This window comes from Scleropages formosus, chromosome 24 (genome assembly GCF_900964775.1).
Source record: "Scleropages formosus chromosome 24, fSclFor1.1, whole genome shotgun sequence".
NCBI classification, from domain to species: Eukaryota; Metazoa; Chordata; class Actinopteri; order Osteoglossiformes; family Osteoglossidae; genus Scleropages; species Scleropages formosus.
The window spans coordinates 12814383-12838668 of record NC_041829.1 but is presented as its reverse complement, the minus strand read 5'-3'; the positions used below and the strand labels follow the sequence as shown (position 1 = coordinate 12838668).

The window sequence follows — 24286 nt, the reverse complement described above, 5'->3', positions numbered from 1 at the left end:
AGCACAGGTTGAGTTCGAACCAAGTGCAAAGTCCCCACCTGGCCAGAAGCAAGATCAGATTTGGTTTGAACTCCCTATGCTCCAACAGTTCTCCGTCACTCAGGGTTCGTGTCAAACTGAAATTAAATACCTTGAGTACTGGACACCTTTGAATTAGACTGCCATCATAAAATTTGCAAGGATGACCCATTCAGAAGTAAACCACTAACCACTCACCTGTGTAATGCTGCGGTACAACTTTTACATTTTCCAAGTGGAACTGCTGAAATGTTTCCATTTCACAGCTGTAAAAAATACTGCTCTTTATGCATCTGTATTAATGGTTTCTGTAATATTAGCTAAAGAAAGGTAAAATTGAAAGTGTCTACTTAAGTAATTTAGGTTATTTTAACACATTAGGAGTAGGCAATCCCAGCAGACAGTGCGTGTGCGTGCACACATTTGACCTGGAAAAGTTGTCTATTAACATCACCTGTGAGGATGGAAAAGCAAAGCCAGTGAAGATGGGATTTTTTTTTTTTTTTTAATAAAAAAAAAAAACTGCCAGACTCCAACAACAGCTGCTTTAAATTCGCTTTCTGCCTTGATTTTAATTGCCTGGGAGGTTTGTGGTGATGTCATCGATAATGATGATTGGCAGGATGAAGAACCAATGGCAGCTGGACACATGTAAACAGTCACATAAGCTACCAGTATCAAGAGCAACAGGATGTAACACTGGCACATTGTAAAACATGTTCTATCTCATAATCCTCATCAATACAGCTAGCGGGTAACAGCACCGAGAAAGAAGCAGAAAAAACAGCAGGTCCCTCAGGCTTATCTGGACATTTCTCAGCGGACCCTCTGCCATAGTATATTTTGAGCATGTTAATGCGACATACATGCTTTTTATACTTTCAGTCTGGAGTACAAATACTCTGAGCCACTGAGATTGCCATCAGTAAGATAGAAACTTGAAAAATGAGCAGAAAGTGCAGAATCAGAAACTGGTAATAAAGCCAAAACTTTATCACCTGGCTTAAGTGACAGCCAGTGACACCTGGCACAGATTTCGTATCCAACCGAAGCTTCGTTTTTGTCTGAGTGGAGGACAGCATGTCTTTAGCAACCGGACATGCCTATTGGCCTTAAATAAGAATATGTAACTCGAGTGAAAGTGTTTTTCATAACTTAATCAAAAACCTGTCTTGGTCATAACAGTAAAGAAAGTCTTCACTGCTGGCCTGTTCAAAAGCAAAAGGTGTAGCATAGAGGATACTGACCCTCGACTTTTATTCCAAGGACAGGAAAGTTGAGCTCAAAAAGGACTCATACATTTTAATCTTTTAAGTTAACTTCCGCAATCAGCAGCACTAATAGATGCATGAATGATTTTGTTTGCATGAGTTCTCAAGGATAAAGATGGCTTGGGTTCAGTATGGGAGAACCCTCATTCTTGCAGTAACCTTTACCATTTTCCAATCTTTGCTGAGGCCGAGGAACACAAAAAAAGCATTTATAACTGGCTCAGTAAAGGCTGATGATGCTGGAAGTACACACTTCACACTTCTATTGACATGATCTCATTTTAAATCACTGCATTTCATTAATGAAGCACCTAATGCGTAATAAACACTGTGTAAAATTATACTTTCAATCAAAGTAACAGGAAAATTAAAGAAGTTTCTCATTAATTGTTAAAATTAAAAATGGTTAAATGTCCCAAAAATTTAGGAAGATTAGGAAGGGTTCTGCTCCGTTACTTAGTTTTCATCGTCATGCACTCAGCTTACATTTATTCCTTATTTTTTAACACTGGTCATAATACAGGGTTGTGGTGGCCCAGAATCTATCACAGAGGCACTGGGTGCAAGGCAGGGTGCACTCAACACTACTACCAGTACATTTTTTGTAGTAGCAGTAATAAAACTGTAACTGAGAGTCAAGTTTGCGTTTCACCTCATTGTGTCTTTGTTTCCGTGCTTTCCATTAGGCTTACGCTTATATGATGTTTCTGTTCAGACAATAGTGTTGCAAAAAAGAACTAGGGACTACAAAATCAACATTTGATTGTATTGCTGCAGCACAAGGACAAAAAGAGATCAGCAGAAGTGACAGATTGACAAAAAAAGTAATAAAGCCAGTCAAGGGAAGCTAATATAGTCAGCAGCAGTCTGTGATGGTGTTTCAGAGTGCAAACTAAGCACACGATGTGTTTAGGGTGATATAGACACAGCGCACCAATAATACAGCGCTTTGTTTGTCTAGAATGATTGAATTTCTCTCCCCCCTGCAGAAATGATTGCACATTATTTAGTAGTACTGCTGAGCAAGATACCCTAAATTGCCCCAGTCAACCTAACCAGCTCTATAAATGAATGTATAACTGTAGGTAACTTTACACTGTAAGTAGTTTTGGAAAAAAGCATCAGATAAATGAATAAATGTATCTATATGTATAATTAAAAACACATCCATCCCCAGTCTTTGCCTTGCGCCCAATTACTCTGAGATGGGCTTCAAACCATCAGGATCCTGCCCAGGACAAGCAGTTATCTAAAGAAACTAAAAACTTGGTGCAAAAAAAAAAAAAACATGCAGTTTGTCTTGTAGTTGTCTAGTACATATTTGTATATATTCAGCACAACATAAGAAATGTTGCTCATATAAACTGTTCAGCTCTTACACACCAAATGCGATCAAATCAATGATGCGCTGCTGACTTTTTTTACATGACTTCCGAAAATGGAGCAGGTTAATTAATTTGTCATAATAATTAATCACTGAAAGTCTGGGTTCCACCCACCCCACCCGACCCCACTCCGTTTCCTTCAAATATGAAGTATTATTATATCAATCTGACTCTTAAGGTAATAAACATGTAATGAATGAGTCTCCATTAATGAAATGATATCACTTTATTACTGGAGACTCATTCGTTACTTGTTCAAAAAAAATATATAATGTGAGTCATGGGTAAATGATGCGACTTTTTTTCTGGTAACATTTTTTTTTTTCTTCATGAAATCTCAAACTTTCGTTTTCACAATTTTTGCCATCAAATTCTACATTAATCATTACAATCATTCAGAAATAGTGTTTTTGAAAACTTCTCTAACACAGAGGCATTAAAAACTAATTATGACAATCACACATTAGAACTTGTGGGGATGTTGTATGACGTTTTTACTGCTACTGAAAACATAAAAAACGTAAATATTAAACATTTTATATGTCCAGATACATGACTGAAGAAAGCAGTTTTGTTAGCTTAGTTTTTCCACAAATTTATCAAAAAATCCAGACGTTTTGGGATTAAAAAAAAATGCTTGAAATATTTAAAGATCTAAAATGTATTGATATCTAGTCTTGTCAGGGAATATAGGCTATTCTTTATCATTTTTGACGAAGGTGCATTTTGTTTCTGATTCACAGCCCACAACTTCGATTACCTATTAGTTTGTTTTCGTTCATATTTCAGATTTGTAGAACGAATAAAATGTTGATTCGAAAAGTAGATCAATTTCCTACGAAATTTTCATTTGATATTTTGTGCAATTACCGATAAACAAATCCACAGGTGTTTTTCAAAACACTCTCTTTGACCAGAAGCCTAATGTAAATTATTTTAAAAATTAGGATTTAAAATGACTAAATCATGAGCGCACCGATTGGATGCCATTTCTCAGTTTTTGCAGTAAGAAAACAATAGAGTAAATGAGTATTCTTACAAAGGACAATATGAATATGCCCCAAAAGTATTTCATGATTTTAGTTTCTGTACATAATAACGCTTTAAATGATTTGTTTAGCCTGGGGGGGGGGGGGGATACACCAGCCATCAAATGCGGAAAAAAATCAGATGGCGCTTTATTATGGGGAAATCTCTATTTTAACCGTATTATTACTTCTGATTTGAACAGGATGACATAAAGTATGTCGTACGATATTGTTTTGTAGACAATAAAAAGTAAATATGTGCAAGGCAGCGATGACCTCCAGACTCCCGCCGGAGGCGTCCGTGCTGCAGCCCAGGCGCGCGAGTGGAGTGCGCGCCCCCGACGTCTTTCAAGTTTAAAAAACGCAGGAGTCTAACCCTAAACGTGCGGTGGGGACAATAATAATGTCACCCGGACATGAGCAGCCACACGCAGTGTCCCTCTCGGAGGGGCCCTGAGGGACTCATACTGTGGGGTAGCTGGTAGCCTGTGGAGTGATCAGTACCCAAACATCACAGGTTCAAATCCCACCTCCAGCTGTAACAGCCTAATTTTAGGGTGGCCACCCTGAAATTGCTTAAGTAAAATTATCTAGCTGTCTAAATAATGAATGAATAAATGTAAATGGGTAAATAACGGTAGAAAATAAGCATCTTAAGATGATAAATCACTTTGGAGAACAGCACCGACTAAATTCATAAATGTAAATAAAGGTACATAAGTGACAAAATTCAGGTTACAGCTGCACACCCAAAAACACTGCTGTCCTAAAAGTGTTTCTGATCTCCTTTCAGATGTCGTTCTGTTGGAATTAGAAAAAGACCCTTTGGGTTCCATATATTAGAATAAAACGAAAATTAAAACCAATAATTAACAAAATTCCGTATCAGGCTTTTCCAGGGTGATCTCACAACCCTTTTTACGACCTGCTTTAAACGATTGCTATTGATTAAACTTTTTTTAGAAATAACTGAAATGTCTTTTAGTATATTAATATAAACATTTATAGTTTCACTATTTACAAATAGGTTATGCTCCTTAAATACTGTCTATATTACCACGTGTCATGATGTAACTTTCTTATAGTTTAACTGTGCAAAGCTGCGTGTTAATTAATTAAATTAACTGGAAGTTATATAGAAATTCTCTAAAGGTTGAGCTTTAATGGTTGCATAGTTATTGTAATAATTTAACGCATAGCCAACCTTTTATTAATATTATGCGCGTCCTTGTGTGCGAAGAGCGCTCTAAAAAATAAGTGGAACCTGAAATTTATAAAGGGCAGACAGATATATGGAGTTCGCATTTTTAAAGCAACTGAGTATTTGATTTGGGTTTCTGAATTAATGAGCAGACCAGTGTAAAACAAAAACAGGGGAAAAAAAAAACAGACTTCTTGTGGGGAAAGACAGTGAAGAATAAAACCAAATATTTCCATTCCAGTAAGATTTAGTGACTGAAGCCAAGTCTTCTGTTTGTAATTATCATATGAAAAGGATCCAGGACAGTCTCGGAATTTGCAGTCCACTGCCTGAGGATGGTAAACATGATCAGTAAGGAAACAGAGGCAGACTTTGTTGCAGTGTATGAGCACAAGTTTATACTATGTATTCAAGCAAGTCAGAAATGTCAGAAAGAGTTTATATAGGGTTCTTTCAGAGTGCAAAGAAGGCAACATTTATTTGTGGCATAATTGGAATATTATTTCAGAAATAAATGCCTCGGAAACAAAAACTTTCTCCAAAGTCATACAACGGTTCTCATCACCTTGTTAATTCCTTCAGTGAAATCACGGGTTAGGCTTCCAGTTGTAAAGTTCGAATTAGCATTACTTTCAATGCAAAAAAAATATATATAGAGAGGAAATATGTTAGCGAAAATTAATTAAAACAAAATTTTATTCATGACAATGGTAATACCAACACATTTTATAATTCTAAGAAAAGTGTTATTTCTACCTTGGTCTTTTAATGTTGTATTTTCATTCATTCATTCATTCATTCATTCATTCATTCATTATCAATAACAACTTATTAAATTCTGCTTATCAATAACCGGACCTAATCAGAGAAGTTTAGAGCATCGGGCGGGATATTGGCAGAACAAAGGCGTTTTGATGACTATATTGACTTTAGCGGAATATGTTTAATTCATGATGATAACCTGTAATTTCAGTTGTGACATAATATTCACTTTAATCAAGTGTCGTACTTGGCTACCCTTTTCCATGTGAAAGGAGGTAGGAAGGGTATACAGTAGTTTTGCAGAAAGACGCATAAGAAACTTATCCCTGTGCTTTGCGCAGTAAAACGCAATGTAAGAAATTAATAAAAAAGCGGTTATAGAAATTAAATGACAACACAAAGGAAAAAAAATTACAGTTTTACTCAATACTAAGTCTATGTGCATGTCATGGAAAAAGTGTACATTTTTTGCAAACCATTGCCGCAACCATTCGTCGTATGGGACCCCGTTATACGAGTCCTGGAGTGTACTCCTGGGTCTTATACACGAGTGAAAGCACGGTTTAAGTATTACTAAAGTCTGTTTGATTTTTTTTTTTTTATTTTGAACTCCCAGCGTCACATTTAAATAGATTTTTTTTTTTTACGTTTACAGATAACTATCTAAATAACCATTATTTCAGTTCTTGACAAAATGATGGACTACCATGATGCACAAATGAATGCGCTTATCATCTGTCTGGCAATGAGTTTCAGCGGCGTCTAAATCACCAAATCTCTATACGCTGCGACAGAATCGCACGCCTTTTTATGAAATCTCGCTGCGCGCTCCTCCGGCGCCTGTTTTTCACGGCGCTGATGTCTCCATATGGCGTTTCTGGCACGGACAATGTTGCGTTTCTTCAAGGACTCCATTCAGCTCTAATGGCTCGTGTAAAATCAAGATTTATCATTCCATTCGATTGCGAAAGCACACGGGCAGCACATTTCCACGTCTTCGTGTTATTCACAGCGCTCGTCGACTTGAATGTGAGCTCTTTTACAATTCAGATTAATGTACCTTGAGCAGTGAAAATCACACCAATTGCATGAAACATTTTCCCGCTCTTTTAAAGTATCCCCGGGATGAGAGAGCGCGCATCATATCCTCTCGAATTATTTTTATTTTCATCTGGACTTATTTCATTTCTTTATGCTTATGCCATGAACACGTACGAATATTTCCCAGCCTATTCAAACATTAAGTGGATTTATTACACCATTAGAAGTGGTAATGATAAAACTTGTCATAAAGGTATTTACTGATTTATTCAAACGCGCAAGCACGCACACAAACACGTCGCTTTCAGGAAGCCACGCGGATGAAATTTTTTCATTTTTCAAGATTAGATTTGTGATTGCATTAATTTTGATTTAAATGCGTCGGTAAAGAAAACCTAAAGATGCTCTGCGTACTCCTATAAGAAATGAACGCTTTGTGTAATTTAACTTTTAATGTTACTTTCGATCGATTGACTAAATAAATAATAAGAATTATGACAGAGCCGTGGTGAGATGAAACCAAACTCGAACGCTTCTCCACATGTAGGTCTTACAGGAAAAGAAGAGACAGGCGGGCCCTTCAGTTACTGCATTGGAAGTGAAAAATCTGAAATTTCACTCTGTTTGGCTCTGGCTCCTAAATGTAACATCAGTTCAAAAAGCTAGGCATATCCACTTTCTTTCATAATCCTTTCTATGCCATTTCGCTGCCGTTTACAGCCCATTAGGAAGAGTTTAAAAACGGGGTAAGAGTTAGGGTTAAGACATTTAAAGTACTGCCAGTTATGCAGTGTAGTTATTTAATTGAATTGAAAATATACCCTACTCTATACCGTATTCCCATATACCATCTAACCGATAAAGTGCTGAGAGGTTTACTATGCTCATTGTTAGGGTGTTTCTCTTTTTTTTGGCACTGTGTCTTACAGTGTGAAACAAAGTAAAAGGTTCATAACCTTTTTTTAGACCATGGACCACCTTAAGTTAAGAGTCTGAAGACCCCTCCTTGAAAATTTCCATAAACAAATTCGGAGATAATACTGCCCTGAATTTATTTCACTCATACTGGATTTCCTTCAGGTACAGTAATTCCACAGACAATAATAGTTATATGATTAAGAGTTAAGAACCAGCGCTCAAGATTTTATGGGCAGAATGAATATTCATGCAGTAGTGGAGCCCAGCAGAGACGATTACAAAACTAATATATCAATACTTTTCTTTTCAGGGGTACGTTTAATGTGGAATTATTTTTAAATTATTATTTATTTCAGTTTATCCCTTCGGAGATATTAGTGGAGATGCTTCTGGTGGTCGAGTTATCTTCGCACACTGCAGCAGTTAAACTCTCTTTTTTTTCCCGTGAAATATCTTTTTATTTATTGGGGCTACATTTTGTCATTTTGTAAGTTCTTAAAGTTTAAAAGTGCGGGACCAGAAGGCCCACGGAAACGTTTTGCGACGTATCGCTCATACAGCCAGGCTGTCCCCCCCATCGCGCTTAAATATACACGGAGAGCACGTGGCTCCTTCGCGTGATCACTCGCGCTGTGGAGGCACGAACTTGTCGCGCAAATCTCGAAAATTCGGCACCACTTGGAGAAGCTCCTCCCGTTTGGGCGTCCTCTTTAATGACTGTGGTTTTGCCCTTTGAGGTCAGTAAGGTCAATGTATTGTGTAGCGTTACCTAAACGGACAGTCGCTCAGTCAAGAAGAAGAACTTGTTTAGCTTGCGCGTGTATCCTGTTCGCCTAGTTTTACGGGGGGGGGGGGGTTTAAGAGGAAAAATCTTGTTCGCCGACACCGTTAGTTCACAGTCGGACCGTGAAAGTTTTGAAAGTGCAAGTTGGCAAGTGCAGTCGTTTTCTTTTTTTTTTTTTTTTTTGCTTTTGTTTTTGGAAACTTTACTTTACATGGATGCATGATAATGCGAAGATCACAGGAATGCAGCTCTGTGGCCAGTGGAGAGAAGATCTCTGTAGCTCATTCTGAAACGTGACCATGAAAAGATGTGTTTTTTTTTTTTTTTTTTTTTATTTAGGTTTGACAGCGTTTATGCTTTGGTAAAACGAGCGTGAACTCGGACGCAAACGATTCCTGGAAGCTCGCGTGACTCTGTGAACGCGGTATTGTTTAGTAGGTAAATAGTAAGCAAGTATTTGCGAGGCGGCGATGACCTCCAGTCGCGACGCGGCGGCGGACTCGGTGCTGCGGCGCGGCGGCGAGGGGAGCGCGCGCTCTCCGCCGGATCGGCCTCCCACGGCGGGCAGCTCCACGAAGCCGTTGACCCCCTTCGGCATTGAAGACATTTTGAAGAAACCCGCAGTGAAGTCGGCGGCCGCTCTCTGGCCACCCAGGAACCGTGTAAAGTCCCGGACCCCGCCGTCCCCTCTATGCGCTCTGGAGGAACTGGCCAGCAAGACTTTGAAAGGGCTAGAAGTGACCGTAATAGGAGCTGCCGAAGAAGGTACTTGTGTTTATTGCCTAATAACACTTTGCCATATCTGACTGCTGGACTGGATCATGTGTAGTTTGATTTACTCTGTCTGTATGGCAACCGGGGTGCGGTGGCGCAGTGGGTTGGACCGCAGTCCTGCTCTCCGGTGGGTCTGGGGTTCAAGTCCTGCTTGGGGTGCCTTGCGGCGGACTGGCGTCCCGTCCTGGGTGTGTCCCCTTCCCCCTCCGGCCTTACGCCCTGTGTTGCCGGGTAGGCTCTGGTTCCCTGTGACCCCGTAAGGGACAAGCGGTTCTGAAAATGTGTGTGTGTGTGTGTGTGTGTATGGCAACCATGGCGTATTTTAAAATCATGGTAAATATTGAGTGAACTTAGAATGTAGCAGTCGCAATGCTTTAAAATTTAAGGGTGCAAAATAAAGGTAAAAAGAGCAAATGCGTGGTACTTTTTTTTTGGATGTGCAGCCCGTTGCCCGTTTTGTATACCTAGTTAGTAGTGCAAACGCTCGAGGAGAAAGTCTGGATAACTTCACTGAACCTGTGGAAGTGTTACAGATGAGGAACCATCGCGCTGTATTTTTGCTGCTTGACAGCAGAAATTAAGAGGTCAACAGGTGTTATTCCCAGAATATAAGACTTTCAAGGATTATATTTGCGGGTCGTTACATTTTCCAGGATTTTCACAGTTTAACACCCTGATTAATGTGTTAAAGTGAAAAACACTGATATGATGATGCTGCTGCTGATCACTATTCTTATTATTGACGATTCTTCTTTATTATTATTATTATTATTATTATTATTATCTCTTTCTTATGTCTAATTCTTGCTTGCTTTAAGGTCGTGAGCTTTCCCGCGCATTCAGCCAGAGACACCCCTCAAAAAAGAGGAGGAAATCCAGAACCGCTTTCACCAACCATCAGATCTATGAACTGGAGAATCGCTTTCTGTACCAGAAGTACTTGTCCCCCGCAGACAGGGACCAAATGGCGCAGCAGCTGGGTCTCAGCAACGCTCAGGTCATCACCTGGTTCCAGAACAGACGCGCCAAACTCAAGAGAGACTTGGAGGAGATGAAGGCCGATGTGGAGTCGCTCAAGAGAATTCCTCCGCAGGATCTCCAGAAGCTCGTCATCACGGAGGACATTGAAGACACCAGAGCGTCTCCTTGCGTCTCCCCCTCGTCACCCCACAGATCCTTCCCTCGGTCCCCGTCGTGGTCCAGGGAGCAAACCACGGACGAATTTTCCGAGGAGGAACAAATTGACGTGGACGATTGAACATCAATCAGAGCGCGTTGGACCTACAGCTTTTTTCTTTATTTTACTTGTATCTGTGGAATTTGTGCCCGCCTGCAAAAAAAAGAAAAAAAAAAGTTTGCAGTCACGTTTTTGTTATTTATATCTCCGTTTCGACCTGATTTGGTTGACTTCCTTCACGAAGTGATTTTTTTCAGTAGGAGGAAAAAAAAAGGTCAGAGTTGGTTTGCTCCAAAGAAACGATCGTAAGGTTGTATAATTTTATTTTAATTTTATTTTCTAAACGCAGCGTCTTTTTTGATAAGCCACCGAATAATCGCATGCGTAACTTTAGCTTTTCTCCAATTTCTGTAGGTTGAAGTGCGTCCTATATGATTTTAGCAGAGAAAATGGTAAAAAATAGGAAAATGGCCCTTTGGTAACTACTTACGCCATGTGTTAATAAATATCACAAAATTTTATATTTATTATCACAATGTCAAAGTGTGATAAATATGCGTATTTATAATTAATTAATGCGCAATTATAAATAAAATGTGCCTGTGTAATCTATATAAACCATGTAAAATGCTCCTCAGTGAAAAGTCTATCCACTAATTTAAAATGCTTCTTTATTCATTTTCATTAATTGTTGCATGCATTCAAAATTATACATTTCTTCAATACATGTCACAGCGAAATTATATTATTACAGTTAGTTAACTTGCGCCAAGTTTCAGTTGCATGAACAGTGGCTTCTAGTTTTCCCAAACAGGGCAACACGACCAAAGAGGAATAATTTCCATATAATCAATCAGGAACCACCACACTGATCGAGGACCTTGAGACAACAGGTTTGTGTTTATGTTTTGCAGTAAAGAGAAAGTAGATTTAATGTGATTCTGACAGGTTACTAAAATGCAAATGAGACTTAGATCTTTGTATCTCTTTCTAAACGATCTTTGTTTATTATATAATATATATATAAAGCGAAGCAGTCTGGTTGTTATTGTAATATATATATATATATATATGCATCAATAGCACTGCTCCCAGCTATTTACAAGACTTGATCAACCGCTACACCCCAACCAGACCCCTTCGCTCCTCTACTTCTGACCGCTTGGTGGTCCTGCGCACAAAAGGTAAAGCACGGAGGTTCTCGGTTCTGGCTCCGTTGTGGTGGAACAACCTTCCCCTCTCACTCAGAACTGCTGAAACTCTGTCTACATTCAAGAAGGGTCTGAAAACTCACCTTTTCGGGACCCATTTCGCCCAAGATCTCTGCAGCTCATGTGTGGTGTAAATGTTCATGCACCGTAACTTCATGATCTTTCCCAGATAGGCCTTTACACAGCCGCTACTCCGGCATTGTGTGCGATTGTTTGTTTGTGTACCTTATTCTTAAAAAAAAAGAGAAAAATTTTGGTAGGAGGTAATCAGGATTCATCTATCCTGCGTTTTATGCACCTACTCGAGCGATGAACATCGGTGCGTCAAGTAGAAAGTAACAAACTAGGTTTACTTAAGAATCACGTGACTCCAACTATGTCTTTCTTTCTCCTAATGTAATGTACAAATTGTATTTTTGATGAGATGCAGGCCGCTTTGGAGGAAAGCGTCTGCTAATTGATGTAAAATATATATACATTTTACATTTATATATAAAATATATATATAGTTGACGGGACCCATCATATATATATGTGGGGTCCTGCCAAAGAGCTCTGCGTATATATATATATATATATATATGGGGCGGGTGGGTCCTGTCTAGGAGCTTTGTCCGTGTCAGTGAAATGGGTGTCTTTCTGTTTGCATTTAAGCAGGCATGTCCTTCCATTGGGGTCATCACAACATCCCTTTTCAGCCCCTCATAACAGCTGCCCCTGGAATCGGGGCTTGTTTAGAAACACTCGCGGCCATCCCCACGCCATATGGTTTGTGAAAGTTCCGTAAAGCGCTCGTCACATTGATGGATTCGTTTAACCCGTTTCCCATAATTGAAGCTCTTGTAGCACGTTTTATTCAACAGTACCGCGAGACATCTGTGCTTTTTTTGTGTGTGTGTGTGTGTGTGTCTGTGTGGAAAGGGCCATGAATAGCAATTGATGAGCGGGGGCATTCTGCTGAATACGTTTCAATGGAAGGTGGGAGGAAACAGGAGCACCCTCGCCTTTCCGCGTCGTGCCCTCGATGTGTGGAGCCGCCCTCTTGTCTACACACAGCGCTTAACAAACTGAAGGAAAACTGTTGTGGAAAGGAAGAGCTCACCCTTCCAAAAGGCACAACTGATGCAGTCAGGTGGAACTGAGTGAGGGGCAGAAGTCAAACAGATTTCTAGTTATTGTGGTGAATAGCCACATCACTGGCCCCATTGCCTGCACATACTATAGTAAAGGCACCTCGTCATGGCCCCTGTTTTTCTGTGCTGCAGATGCTCCGTATGTTCGTAGGGCATGTTTTATCGAACGGACCGCGTTCGTTCTTCAACAGATATGAATTTATTTAATTATTTTTAAATGCCTTTCCTAAACAAACTGCTATTATTTTTTTCCGAGCAATATATTTTACAATAATTATGGCAAACAGAAGGGGGATGCGGTGGCGCAGCGGGTTTAGCCTGCGCATGCTCTTTGGTGGGTCTGCGGTTTGAGTCCCATTTGGGGTGCCTTGTGATGGACTGGCGTCTCGTCCTGGGTGTGTCCCATCTCCCTCCAGCCTCGCGCCCTGTGTTGCCAGGTTAGGCTCCGGCTTGCCGCAACCCCACTTGAGACAAGCGGTTTCAGTCACTGTGTGTGTGTATGGCAAACAGTGAGAAACTGATACCTTTAACTTTTAAAAAGATGGCATAAGGCGAAAATACTTTATATAAAATTAAAGTACTGGACATTTAATTTCTGTAATTTTTTAAAGCCTGAATGTTCTAAAAAAGTGGCAGTGCTCCCAACACGTGTACTTGTGTGTACAGTCCTGCCGGTATTATTGTACGTTACCTTTATTTACCTGACGCCTGTGCTAGACAAGCATCCTCATTTTCATAATTTACTCAATTTATACAGCAGGGTATTCTTTCTGGCCCAGTTAAGGGAGAACAACTTCTCAGGGGTCCAACAGGAGTATGATGCAAACCAGAAACCCTGATCAATACACACTACTTGCTGGTAGCATCATCACATATGTGGACACATGTGACTGGATCTCAAAGCTCTTTTCATATTCATTTCATCAATTGACCTAACAATCAAATGCATCCACAAAAATAAATACAGTGGGACAAACGAGACTTTTAAGTAGATCCATGCTGTATTTTGCTGTTGTTATGATGTCAGTTGTGCAGAAGAAACACAAAACCAGGGCTGAAGGTTGACTCCGGTGCAGAGTTGAATGCAAATACTAAAATACTTTTGCAAGGCACTGAATGTTTTGAAATGAACTAGATAGGCAACACACACACACACACACTCTCTGAACCGCTTGTCCCATACAGGGAACCGGAGCCTACCCGGCAACACAGGGCATAAGGCCGGAGGGGGAGGGGACACACCCAGGACAGGACACCAGTCCACTGCAAGGCACCCCAAGCGGGACTCGAACCCCAGACCCACCAGAGAGCAGGACCCGGTCCAACCCACTGCACCACTGCACCCCCATAGGCAATATAAAGTGATGAAATTCCCAAGACAAGAGACTATGTCAGAGGTGCACAGAGGCCCATCTCTGTGGGATCGGCTCTCAGCCTTATGTCCACGTCCACATCTCTGGTTCCAGGTCCAAGGAGGAATATTAATATATTTTTAACACTCAGTTATGCTGCAAAGTAAGCCTGTGCATAACGGACATTAATACACAGGTACCACCTGTCACCATTCCTTCATATCGCAAGGATCATAATGATAGTAAAAAAAAAAACGTAGATAATTTGCTTTTATACCTGATACAATATATTTCTTATTGTCTTACAAGTAGTCTCTCATAGCGGATGTTCCTATCAGAACAAACAAGATAAATTTATACTTGTACACATATTTGCACTTCCTCGTAAGTTAATGTAAGAATTAGATATTTAATCATCTCAGAAAAAGGTAACTGTACTGGGAGTATTATAGTCCCCTAATGCATTTTCTATGTAATGATGACAGTGCTTGTGGTGACATCTGCACATTTTTTTTAATCACTATATCAATGTGATCAATATTTAGGACATTTTTTCACTGATGTGTCTTGGAGGAAAGGCTTTTTGGGCATTTTTCCAAAAAAGTCAAATACACAGACACACATTGAACAATCCATTGCCACGAACAGGGGCCAGGTGGTCCGGAGCCTATCCTTGAAGGAAAGGGCTTGAGGTAGGGAACATCCTAGACACCCAGTCCATTGCAGGACATGCCAACTGTCAGTTAAGCAGCATTCACATCACTCACCTCCCGATAGCATGAAAATATAATAAACACGTCTTAGTTTCCCTAAAAGATGGTGTCCCTTGCCATATTAAAGAAGTTTTAATGAATCTTGTTTTGTGACGTTAAACGGGTGTTGAAAACACACCTTGTTACATGTCACATTCTTTACTCATTGCATCAGCCTGCAAGATAATTTCGCGAAATACCTACTACATCTATCGTGTTTGCTGTGATGTGCAAAGATACAACTTTCTTCCATTGAAAACGACAATTGCAGTACTAGGCAAAGGCAAGCAGCACCACTACCAGTGCTAGTGTGAAATGGGACCGTAGCGCTTACAGCGATGCACAAATGTCCCACCTGGCACCCACAATCCGATCGCAGCTCATATAATTGATAAAAAAAAATTCAAAAATCTCTGCACACTGGGTAACAACTGTGAGGGAAAGCACACATTTCAGCTGCGGATAAAGCTTCTTGGCTGGTTAACACAAATTTACTTGGGAAAACTTGCCATAGTTGTATTATTCATGGCAGTGAAAAATATTTTTTCTTATTAGAAATTAGAAAATGTGTTTTTTTTTCTTCCTCCTTAACACTGCAGAAAATTCTTACATAAATGTCAAAGTTTTGTCTAAATCTGAGAGTAATGAGTAGCTGGACTGGAGATGAGCAAAAATTTGTTAAAAACTGCAATGATGCTGAACTGTCAATGCCTAAAATGTAACTTTAAAAATAACCAAAGGTACCTTCAGTGGATATAGAACACATTTACCGTACAGTTTAGGTCATGGTTTAGTAGGTAGTGAAATACAGCTACTAGCATTATTTCTGGAAAATGAATTAAACACCGCTTAAGCACTCACAAAATTTTATTTTATAAATATAGAAGAAAAGCAAACAAAATAAGTATTTTTATGTACAGAAAGGCATAATAAAATAGAATATTTAAAATATAAAGTATATACAAAAGATAACCAAAGCCTCTGAAATATCCATCAAACATGCTGCTGCGAGGGGATGTTCGTTTTATCTTGCACACTTGTCCTTGACTGTGTAGTGCAGAACAAGAGGCTGTGCCTGTACAAAAAAGAAAGCATATATTAAAAGGGAATGTTAATACCGGGTAAAGATGAAACAAGTGTCCCTCTGCCCACTGTACCTTGCCAAACCAGTGTGAGAGCCAGAGTTGTTTCATGGTCATGTGGTCTGGCAAAGATTCATTGTTAAACAGCATCTGAACCTGCAGCACGAAGACCACAATGAAAACACTGGCCAAGTTTTTCAAGTGTTATAAACATGCAGTAAAATTATAAAAATTTAGCCACTGATCCAAAAACATCTACAGACACCATAAGTGTTTGCAGAACTCACCTGGTTCTTCTCCACCCTCAGCCGGTGACCTAGGACCCGCCTCAAGTGGCGAACCTCTGCCCTCGCTGAGCACCGCACAAACTTCTGTTGGGGACACAGCAAGGACACGTCACCACAGTAGTTAAGAGCACACAGTTTTGTGGATCACATTCAAATTCCAAGTAACATTTCCATACTGACCATTATCTTCAGATGGTCACCGGAAACACCTGCATTTTCGTGTCCCTATTCCGGTCTAACTTTTGAAGGATGTGATGAAAGTCAACTATTCTTCTTTGTAAAGACTTGATATATGCTTTAACCTGAGCCAACCACTTTATATTTTACATCTGATCTTCCTTTATCTTTCTTGTTTGTGTACATGGGGATTTTATTCGGTACACCAAAGTTATTATGAGGACAGTGAAAAATACGTAATAAGAAAACATTTTAGGACAATCAGCGACCTCTGCTGGTTCATTTTAGTATTTCTAGTCACCAAAAGTCATCAATTAAACAATATTCCATCAATTTTTAATAATGGCTTGTCCTGTTCAGGGTCAGAAAAGTCCAGAGCGTATCTCAGAATCGCTGTGTGCAAGGCTGAGAGGGGTACACTCTGGATGGGACACCACTCCATAGCCAAACACAAATATAGACACTGTATGGGCAATTTAGTGTCACCAATCCACCTTAACTGCTTGTCTTTGGATTGTGGGAGGAAACAAGAGCACCTGAAGAACACCATGGCAGACATGGGGAGAACATTCAAAACGCCACACAGCCCAAGCACTGACAGTGTATGAGGGAGGGAGGGTACACCCAGGACAGTCCACTGAGTCCAATCTGAACCCATGTCTCAACTCACTGCCCAGGAGCCACGAGGCACCAGCACTACTGGCTGTGTGAACATGTTGTCGACAGTACACAATACTGTGAATAGTCGTTTTCTTTATATAATATTGTTTCTTGTAAAGAAATGAAAATGTAATTTTTTATGGAAAATGACTGCAATCCAAAGTTTTCATTGTGAACTGCTGTGACAAATAAAATCAATAAAAATTAAAGAAAAAATAATGAATTAAATTAAAATGAACATTTTTATGTCTAGTTTTTCTCTTTATTGTTCATTTAGTTCACTACCAGTGAAAACCACACTTGCTGGAGGTTAGAATTTGCAGAAACTAATAACCAACACTTTTTAAAAGTTTGCAGTCTTGGGAAGTATTTACAATTGCCAGATTTCTGGAAAAATTCTGTTCCTTGCAAAAAAAAAAAAAACCCTCCAAAATGCACGTTATGACCAGAAAAGGGTAGAACGGTAACATCAGAAGAGCTACAAAAATTTCACAACATGGGGACTCAGCCTTCTGGTGTGCATTTGTAGTAAAGAAGCGCTCATCATACATAAAGACAGCAACTTAGCGAAGCTACAAAGAGTCAGTAAATAACGTTTAAATATTTCTGGGCGCATCACATGTACAAACAATGAGCCTTACCTGTTGTATTAGTCGGATTTTATCTTTCCCGGACAATGAAGTTGTCGAACTGCATACCCAACAAAAATAACAGAAGGAAATTAATGTTAGGAAGAGTTTAGACGAATGTTAACAAAACTGTGTCAATACCAAAATATGAGAATGTATAACTCGCCCTGTAATTCACAAACAGCACAGAAACAAAACCAACTGAGTTCAAGGAACCGATCAAAACTTACTAATAATAGTAAGAGCTTAAAGAAGAGATTTTACAATTCACCAGTTGCAAAGGGAGGCAGCAAGAGCTACATGAACATGCCAATAAATTGACATGATGAAATGAAAGGGAGAAACAGGCGCACAAAACTGAGATCTTTTAATGTACTCCAAATATTATCTTACAAGTGTGGAAATCAGACAACGATCCACTTGAACGCACAGACCAGTTTATTATCCACATGTCTGTCTTAATGCTTAATTTTAAATTGTTCTCCGTTTTGGCTATGAGGGTTTAATAAAGGAATCTGTAGTTGAGGGTCTTCAGCTGTTAGGCAGTATTGTTCAGAAGATAGCTTTTTCTTTCTCTATTGCTCCTTGCCTTCCATGTTGCACCCCTTAACCTGCCACATGCTAGATCTCCAAAAATTACTGCTTGTTTGATATTTTACACCAGTCAAAAGAAATATTACCTTTGTCTTTCCAAACAGAGGGAGACCTGTTCATCATTTCTGTAGTAGTGGGCTTTCGAATGGTCGTAGCTGGTGTACCCCAGTCCGGCGCTGTCTGGTACTCCATCTACGAAGGCCACAACAGTGCTGTCATACACCCAAAGTCGACAGGCCTCATAACCCAAGTAAAACCTCGGCACTACTAAAAATAAGTGAGAACAAACCTTCACTGGATGTTTGAACAACTCGTTCCAGGCCTCGAGACTGGTAGAATTCCTTGATACGTCTGTCTTCGTCTGGTGACGCAAACAAATACAGTAATGAAAACAGTTACACCTCTGTCCCTTCAACTTTTCAAATTCTACATAAAGACCGATTAAAAGAAAGGACCTGTTAAGTTGCTCTTTTTTTTGGTGATTAGCACTCATATGTTAGTTAACAAGAGATAAAATCTGAAATGAAATGCAGAGGCAGTCCAGTCTGTGAATAAATTTTTCCAAAACTTACTCTCTTGCAGTCCTGGTACCAGTTTATAGACAATTTCTTGCATGACCCGATCCAGCTTCAGATTGAGTAGTGGCTGCGTCTCATGGATTTTTATATTGCACATGGGGCAATATTTGCTGGTTTGGAGGTACTTAACAATGCAGCTTTTGCAAACTGTAACAGCATAAAAAAAACATGATTTTCGTACAGATTATTCTGAGTCTCTGCTTTACTGTAATTTCTTTTGCTAGTGCACCAACTTCATGGCTACAGTTAAAATACCTAATCACCATCATGGATGTAGCCCAAGAAACCCATGTTTACAGATAAAAACTACAATCTACAAGAAAAATGTGCAGCAGGTCCAGGACTTACCAACACTAAAATAACAAATTTTTCTCTGTGAGAAGTATTTAGTGTTTAAGGGCAGCTGGTAGCATAGTGGTTAGAGGTACTGCCTTTATACCCAAAGCTACCAGGTTTAATTTCCACCTCCAGCTTTAGTACCCTTGAGAAAGGTACTTACCCTAAATTGCTCAGTAAAATTATCCAGCTGTTTTAATGTGTAAATAACTATAAATACCTTAACATTGTCAATAGCTCTGGAGAAAAGCATCAGCTAAATGAACAAATGTAAATGTGTTTCTTTCATAAATAGAGCCAGAATACCAATTTGAACTGCACACCAACTCATCATCCGGTAAAAAAAAAAGAGATACAGATACATACACGCAATTCTTGAAGTACAATCAGTTAGTCAAATACCAGTTTTTGTCAGCGTAAATTACACAAATAGCTGCATATAAAATTGAAAAATTAACGAGGAACCCTTGGACCGCTCCATTCCACTTTCGACTTACAAACTTTTCCAATAACAAACAATTGCCAGTTCCAATTCAGTTTGTTAGTAGGAGACCCACTGTATATGCACAACACTAGAACACTGTATGTTAAAGATGAGAGAATATCGGTTGCTCAGAAAGATTAGTTTAATTATTAGGTGAATGTTGAGCTCAGGGTTATATTTATATATGATATTTCACCACCACTTGAAGTAATATCCTCAGCACATTGGAAGAGAAAAAAGGGGAGGATCTTGGATATGACAGGGCAGATAAAAGCACACTGCTTTCAGCAGCGCTTTCACCTAATAAACAAAAACTGCATGTCAAATTCCAAACTAGGGTATAAGATGAGAAGTGCTGCAGCGGGTATGTCCACAGGACAAGCTGTCTAGTGACAGTATGTACAGTTTGACTTGGTACTTACATGTATGTAGGCATTCCGTGATGGTTGTGGCATCGATGAAGTAACCAGCACACAGAATGCACACAATATGCTCATTCAAGTCCTTGATTTTAACTTTGACTTCTTCCTATGAATAAAAATGCACTTCTATTTATTCTTCATTACATGTATTCATCTTAGCATAAGTGATAGGCAACAGTCTGACAGACTAAATCTACAGTAAAAGAATTGTTTTAAGACAAAGCATTGTTCTCAAAGATGTGTGTCACTTTGGAGGAAAGTGTCTATTAAATTCAGTTCAAGTTATTTTTTTATAGAGCAATCTTCTCACACAGTGACATGGCACTGAACAAAGGATCAGAGGCATTATACAAATTTAATGTATAGCCTACAAACAGGTAGGCTATACGTTAAATTACTACAATAACCATGTAATTAGTAAAACAGTAAGTAAGCGCAGTGGGTTTGGCCTGGTCCTGCTCTCCAGTGGGTCTGGGGTTCGAGTCCCGCTTGGGGTGCCCTGCTATGGACTGGTCTCCCGTCCTGGGTGTGCCCCCTCCCCTCCAGCCTTGCGCCCCGTGTTGCCGGGTTTGGCTCCGGTTGCCGCGACCCCGCTCAGGACAATCTGTTTCAGACAATATGTGTGTGTAAGTGTAAGTAAGCAAGCACACAGGCCACCGAAACTCCTAAAGGAACGGGAGAAAAAACCTCTGGGGGTCCAAGTGCCAGTGGCTGCCCACCCCCCCCTGGGCATTGTGGATTAAAAAAGACTTTTAAGACACTTTACAGGTATTCATAACATTGTTGCTAAGTGCTTATAAACTGATGTCCTTATTCACACAGGTGAAAAAAAGAATACACATACTTTCTGGGGGAGGGGACATACCCAGGACAGGACGCAAGGCACCCCAAGTGGGACTCGAACCCCAGACCCAGCGGAGAGCAGGACCCGGCCCAACCCACTGCGCTACCGCACCCCCCAAAAAGAATACACACACACACATTTTCAGAACCGCTTGTCCCATACGGGGTCGCGGGGAACCAGAGCCTACCCGGTAACACAGGGTGCAAGGCCAGAGGGGGAGGGGACACACCCAGGACGGGACGCCAGTCCGTCGCAAGGCACCCCAAGCGGGACTCGAACCCTAGACCCACCGGAAAGCAGGACTGTGGTCCAACCCACTGCGCCACCGCACCCCCTTCAAGAATACATGTAAATATAAAAAAATAATTTAGACACCGCAGGAATATTTCTTTGAAAACTAGAAACTTCTAGCTTCTATGAAGACATCACACTGGTACGCCGTGTCACTCAGGTCTTGACAGGTATGTTAAATGTCATTCCCATGAAGTAAACGTGGCCAAACACTCTGTGATGAACATATTAAAAAATCGAACGTGTGTCTTTTACATGAATTGAGACTGCTTCTCCATAATATAAATCTCACTATAAAAAAAATAGTTAGGGCTTTGTTTTCAAAACAGTGACCAAAACAGGGTATCTGGTAAAGCATGTTTATGACTTAAGTCTTAAAACAGTCAGAAGCTTCTCTTAATTACATTAATATTAAATAAATAAATAAATATTACACAAACAAAGAAATAAAAAAAATAAATAAATACTTTTGAAAAACTATCCGCCAGCCGCAGTACGAGACTCCAACGCGCACCTTTTTGCCTACTTTTTATTTACAAGTGCCATAAATAACAAAAGACGCTATTATATATACTCCTGACGACCGCAGACTCAAGACAAGTTCCCTATCAGAAAATGTTAACCAATTTGCTAACACAGCACAAAGGCGTAATAAAAAACGGAATTTGAGCAACCAAGTTCGTCGTCACTTTCACTGGATACTGCGAATGGAATGTCAAAGCGCGCGCTCTCTCGGCCGCGGGAAACGGCGCGCTTTGGCGCGACCTCGGGCCACGTGACAGTCCTCCGAGCGTCCGCGAGGTGCTCGCCTCAGACAGAGCAACGCCGCTTTTGTCGGCGTTTCTCCGAGTGTCTCTGGGTCTGTAAATCTGCCCGTAACGATATTAGCTTCAGTAATACGCGACAAGTGACAGAGTATCCGACACGGTCGTCAGCTCCGCGGGAAACTGATGATGCACACGATTTAAGTTCTATTTTTAGCTTCGCAGAGAGCGCGAGCGCGCGCCCGGCCCGGGGACTGCCCGAACGAACTCATCGCTGGAAACCGCACAAGTTCACCGATGGCCAAATGTCCTCTAAGTTGCTGACATTAAATAAAAGACGACGACACGTAGGCTGCAATGAGACACCTTTGATAAAGAAACACACCCGAGACGTTTATATACACGATAAACACCGAATCACGAGGGAAGCTGAGTCGCCGGTCATCGCGCTTCGTCTTTTTTGTTCAAGTAGCCATCCGTGTACAAGCACAAATTGTCACTTATTCTTTGAAGTCGCCTCTTTTGCGTAGTTATTTGAAAACATTTGGTCCTATAGGGATATAATAAGTCATTACAGCATCCGGAGGGCAAATTATAATGGGTGGCGGCTCAGATGTCACACTTGAGTGCGACAGAAAAGTGTCCCGCAGTCACACCGCGTGCGGCTACGCTCGCGAGCCACACAGCTCCAGTCAGTGACTCTCGTGACGTGAACGTGCGCTCAGTCCCTCAGCCCTCAGGAAACTTCTTCCTCGATCTAAAGGACTCGGGCCGCTACGACCGCCCCAAGAGAACCAGGGTCTTACCTCGTTTCGCAAAGGGTCGAGGCTGTAAACTGACTGTAACTGATTTCTCAGCCTCATCGCCAGCGCCATCGGCTCGTGCTCCGCCATCTTTGGCACTTGACACACACAGGCACACTTCCGGATTAGGATTTAGTTGTCATAGTAACAGTCGTCGCCCACCAGGAGATGAAAAGTAACCTGATTTGTGTAATTATCCAGTGTTTCCTGCTGAAGGAATACTATTTCTAGCAGATGCTGATGTCCTGGGATGTCTCCACAGTGTAATTATATTTTGTTGTATCACTTTATGTTAAGAAATTTATGGCATAACAAATTGGCTTTGGTCCTGTACCTTTTATTTCCTTTTATGATAAATTATATACATATAGATAAAATTTATCTGGTTTTAACATAAGGGGGTGTGGTGGCACAGTGGGTTGGACCGGGTCCTGCTCTCTGGTGGGTCTGGGATTCGAGTCCCGCTTGGGGTGCCTTGCGATGGACTGGCGTCCCGTCCTGGGTGTGTCCCCTCCCCCTTCGGCCTTACGCCCTATGTTGTTGGGTTAGGCTCCGGCTCCCCCGTGACCCCGTATGGGGCAAGTGGTTCAGACAGTGTGTGTGTGTGTGTGTGTGTGTGTGTGTGTGTGTGTGTATGTGTGTGGTTTTAACATCACTGACATAAAGTATGCATATAAGTCCATAAAGTACATTTCTATGGCAATGTGTGTGTACTTTACCTGTTCTCTAATTATGTGATTTTGTGTCTGTCTAAAATCAGGGATTCTTAACTTTGGGGTCCGTAGATGGGCTTCAGTGGGTCTGTGAAGCACATACTCGTTAATAACACAAACTAAAACAAATAATAAAAAAAAATTGCTGTACTATTCTATCAATGACATAATTGTATGTCATGGTTTCAGTGAGGTTTCACTGAAATAAATTCAGTGCAATATTTTGTTCAAATTTGTTCATGGATATTTTTCTAGGAGCAGTCCTTTGATTTCATCACATTCACGGCCTAAAAAGGTTATGAACCTCTGGTCTAATTTTGTGATGTCTTTTATATGAGTAAATGACATGCTTTGCTATTAATTTTTGCCTCTTATTGGTTTATTTTATAGCATTTAGGTAATGATAAGGAAGCAATATAAATGCTGGTTTGAAATTTGAATTTAAGGGGAATTTACATTCGTTAATGTTTGATATCCAGACTTTATGCTGCCTACCTGCTTAGGGTTAGGTTTTGAAAGAATCATTTTTAACAAATTCAACCAAGAAGTATTTTCATAATTTTAATTTCATGTCGCAGAAGATGAAACTCTTGATGCAATACACTCGTATTTTTCTCTGAGATATATGTCGCTTTGGAGAAAAGTGTCTGCTAAATAAATGGAAATGTAAATGTAAGGCACTGGACACAGATGCGTGTGACAGCAGCTCCAACTGTACATCATCAGGGACACCCAGTGGGGGCGCCACCCCCATATTGAATGAATTTCTAGGACCCCCTGTTGACAGGAAACAAGAGGTGCAGCCATATTAGTGG

At 40.4% G+C, this 24286-nt stretch overlaps 2 protein-coding genes across 2 annotated transcripts; one reads left to right on the top strand and one right to left on the bottom strand.

The window, feature by feature from the left end:
- The first annotated feature begins 8769 nt into the window (after nt 1-8769).
- On the top strand, nt 8770-10509 carry LOC108918849 (transcription factor LBX1-like). Its single transcript, XM_029248903.1, has 2 exons — nt 8770-9173; nt 10001-10509. Exons 1-2 carry the CDS (start codon nt 8879-8881, stop codon nt 10438-10440), a joined length of 735 nt encoding a protein of 244 aa, XP_029104736.1. The 5' UTR covers nt 8770-8878; the 3' UTR covers nt 10441-10509.
- A 5157-nt stretch (nt 10510-15666) lies between these two features.
- LOC108918875 (polycomb group RING finger protein 1-like) lies at nt 15667-22856 on the bottom strand. Its single transcript, XM_018726480.1, has 9 exons — nt 22762-22856; nt 20057-20162; nt 18809-18961; nt 18526-18597; nt 18323-18428; nt 17655-17703; nt 16177-16260; nt 15965-16045; nt 15667-15882 (listed from the first exon to the last, which is right to left on the bottom strand). Exons 1-9 carry the CDS (start codon nt 22846-22848, stop codon nt 15832-15834), a joined length of 789 nt encoding a protein of 262 aa, XP_018581996.1. The 5' UTR covers nt 22849-22856; the 3' UTR covers nt 15667-15831.
- Between the last annotated feature and the right edge of the window lie 1430 nt (nt 22857-24286).

Bases quoted from the DNA above. Each gene is read 5' to 3' on its own strand.
- LOC108918849 (XM_029248903.1), top strand. From the start codon at position 8,879: ATGACCTCCAGTCGCGACGCGGCGGCGGACTCGGTGCTGCGGCGCGGC. The intron at 9,174-10,000 runs GTACTTGTGTTT...GCTTGCTTTAAG, and splicing joins AATAGGAGCTGCCGAAGAAG to GTCGTGAGCTTTCCCGCGCA.
- LOC108918875 (XM_018726480.1), bottom strand. From the start codon at position 22,848: ATGGCGGAGCACGAGCCGATGGCGCTGGCGATGAGGCTGAGAAATCAG. The intron at 18,962-20,056 runs GTAAGTACCAAG...ATGCTGTTACAG, and splicing joins CACGGAATGCCTACATACAT to TTTGCAAAAGCTGCATTGTT. The intron at 16,261-17,654 runs GTAAGGCTCATT...TGTCCCCAACAG, and splicing joins AAATCCGACTAATACAACAG to AAGTTTGTGCGGTGCTCAGC.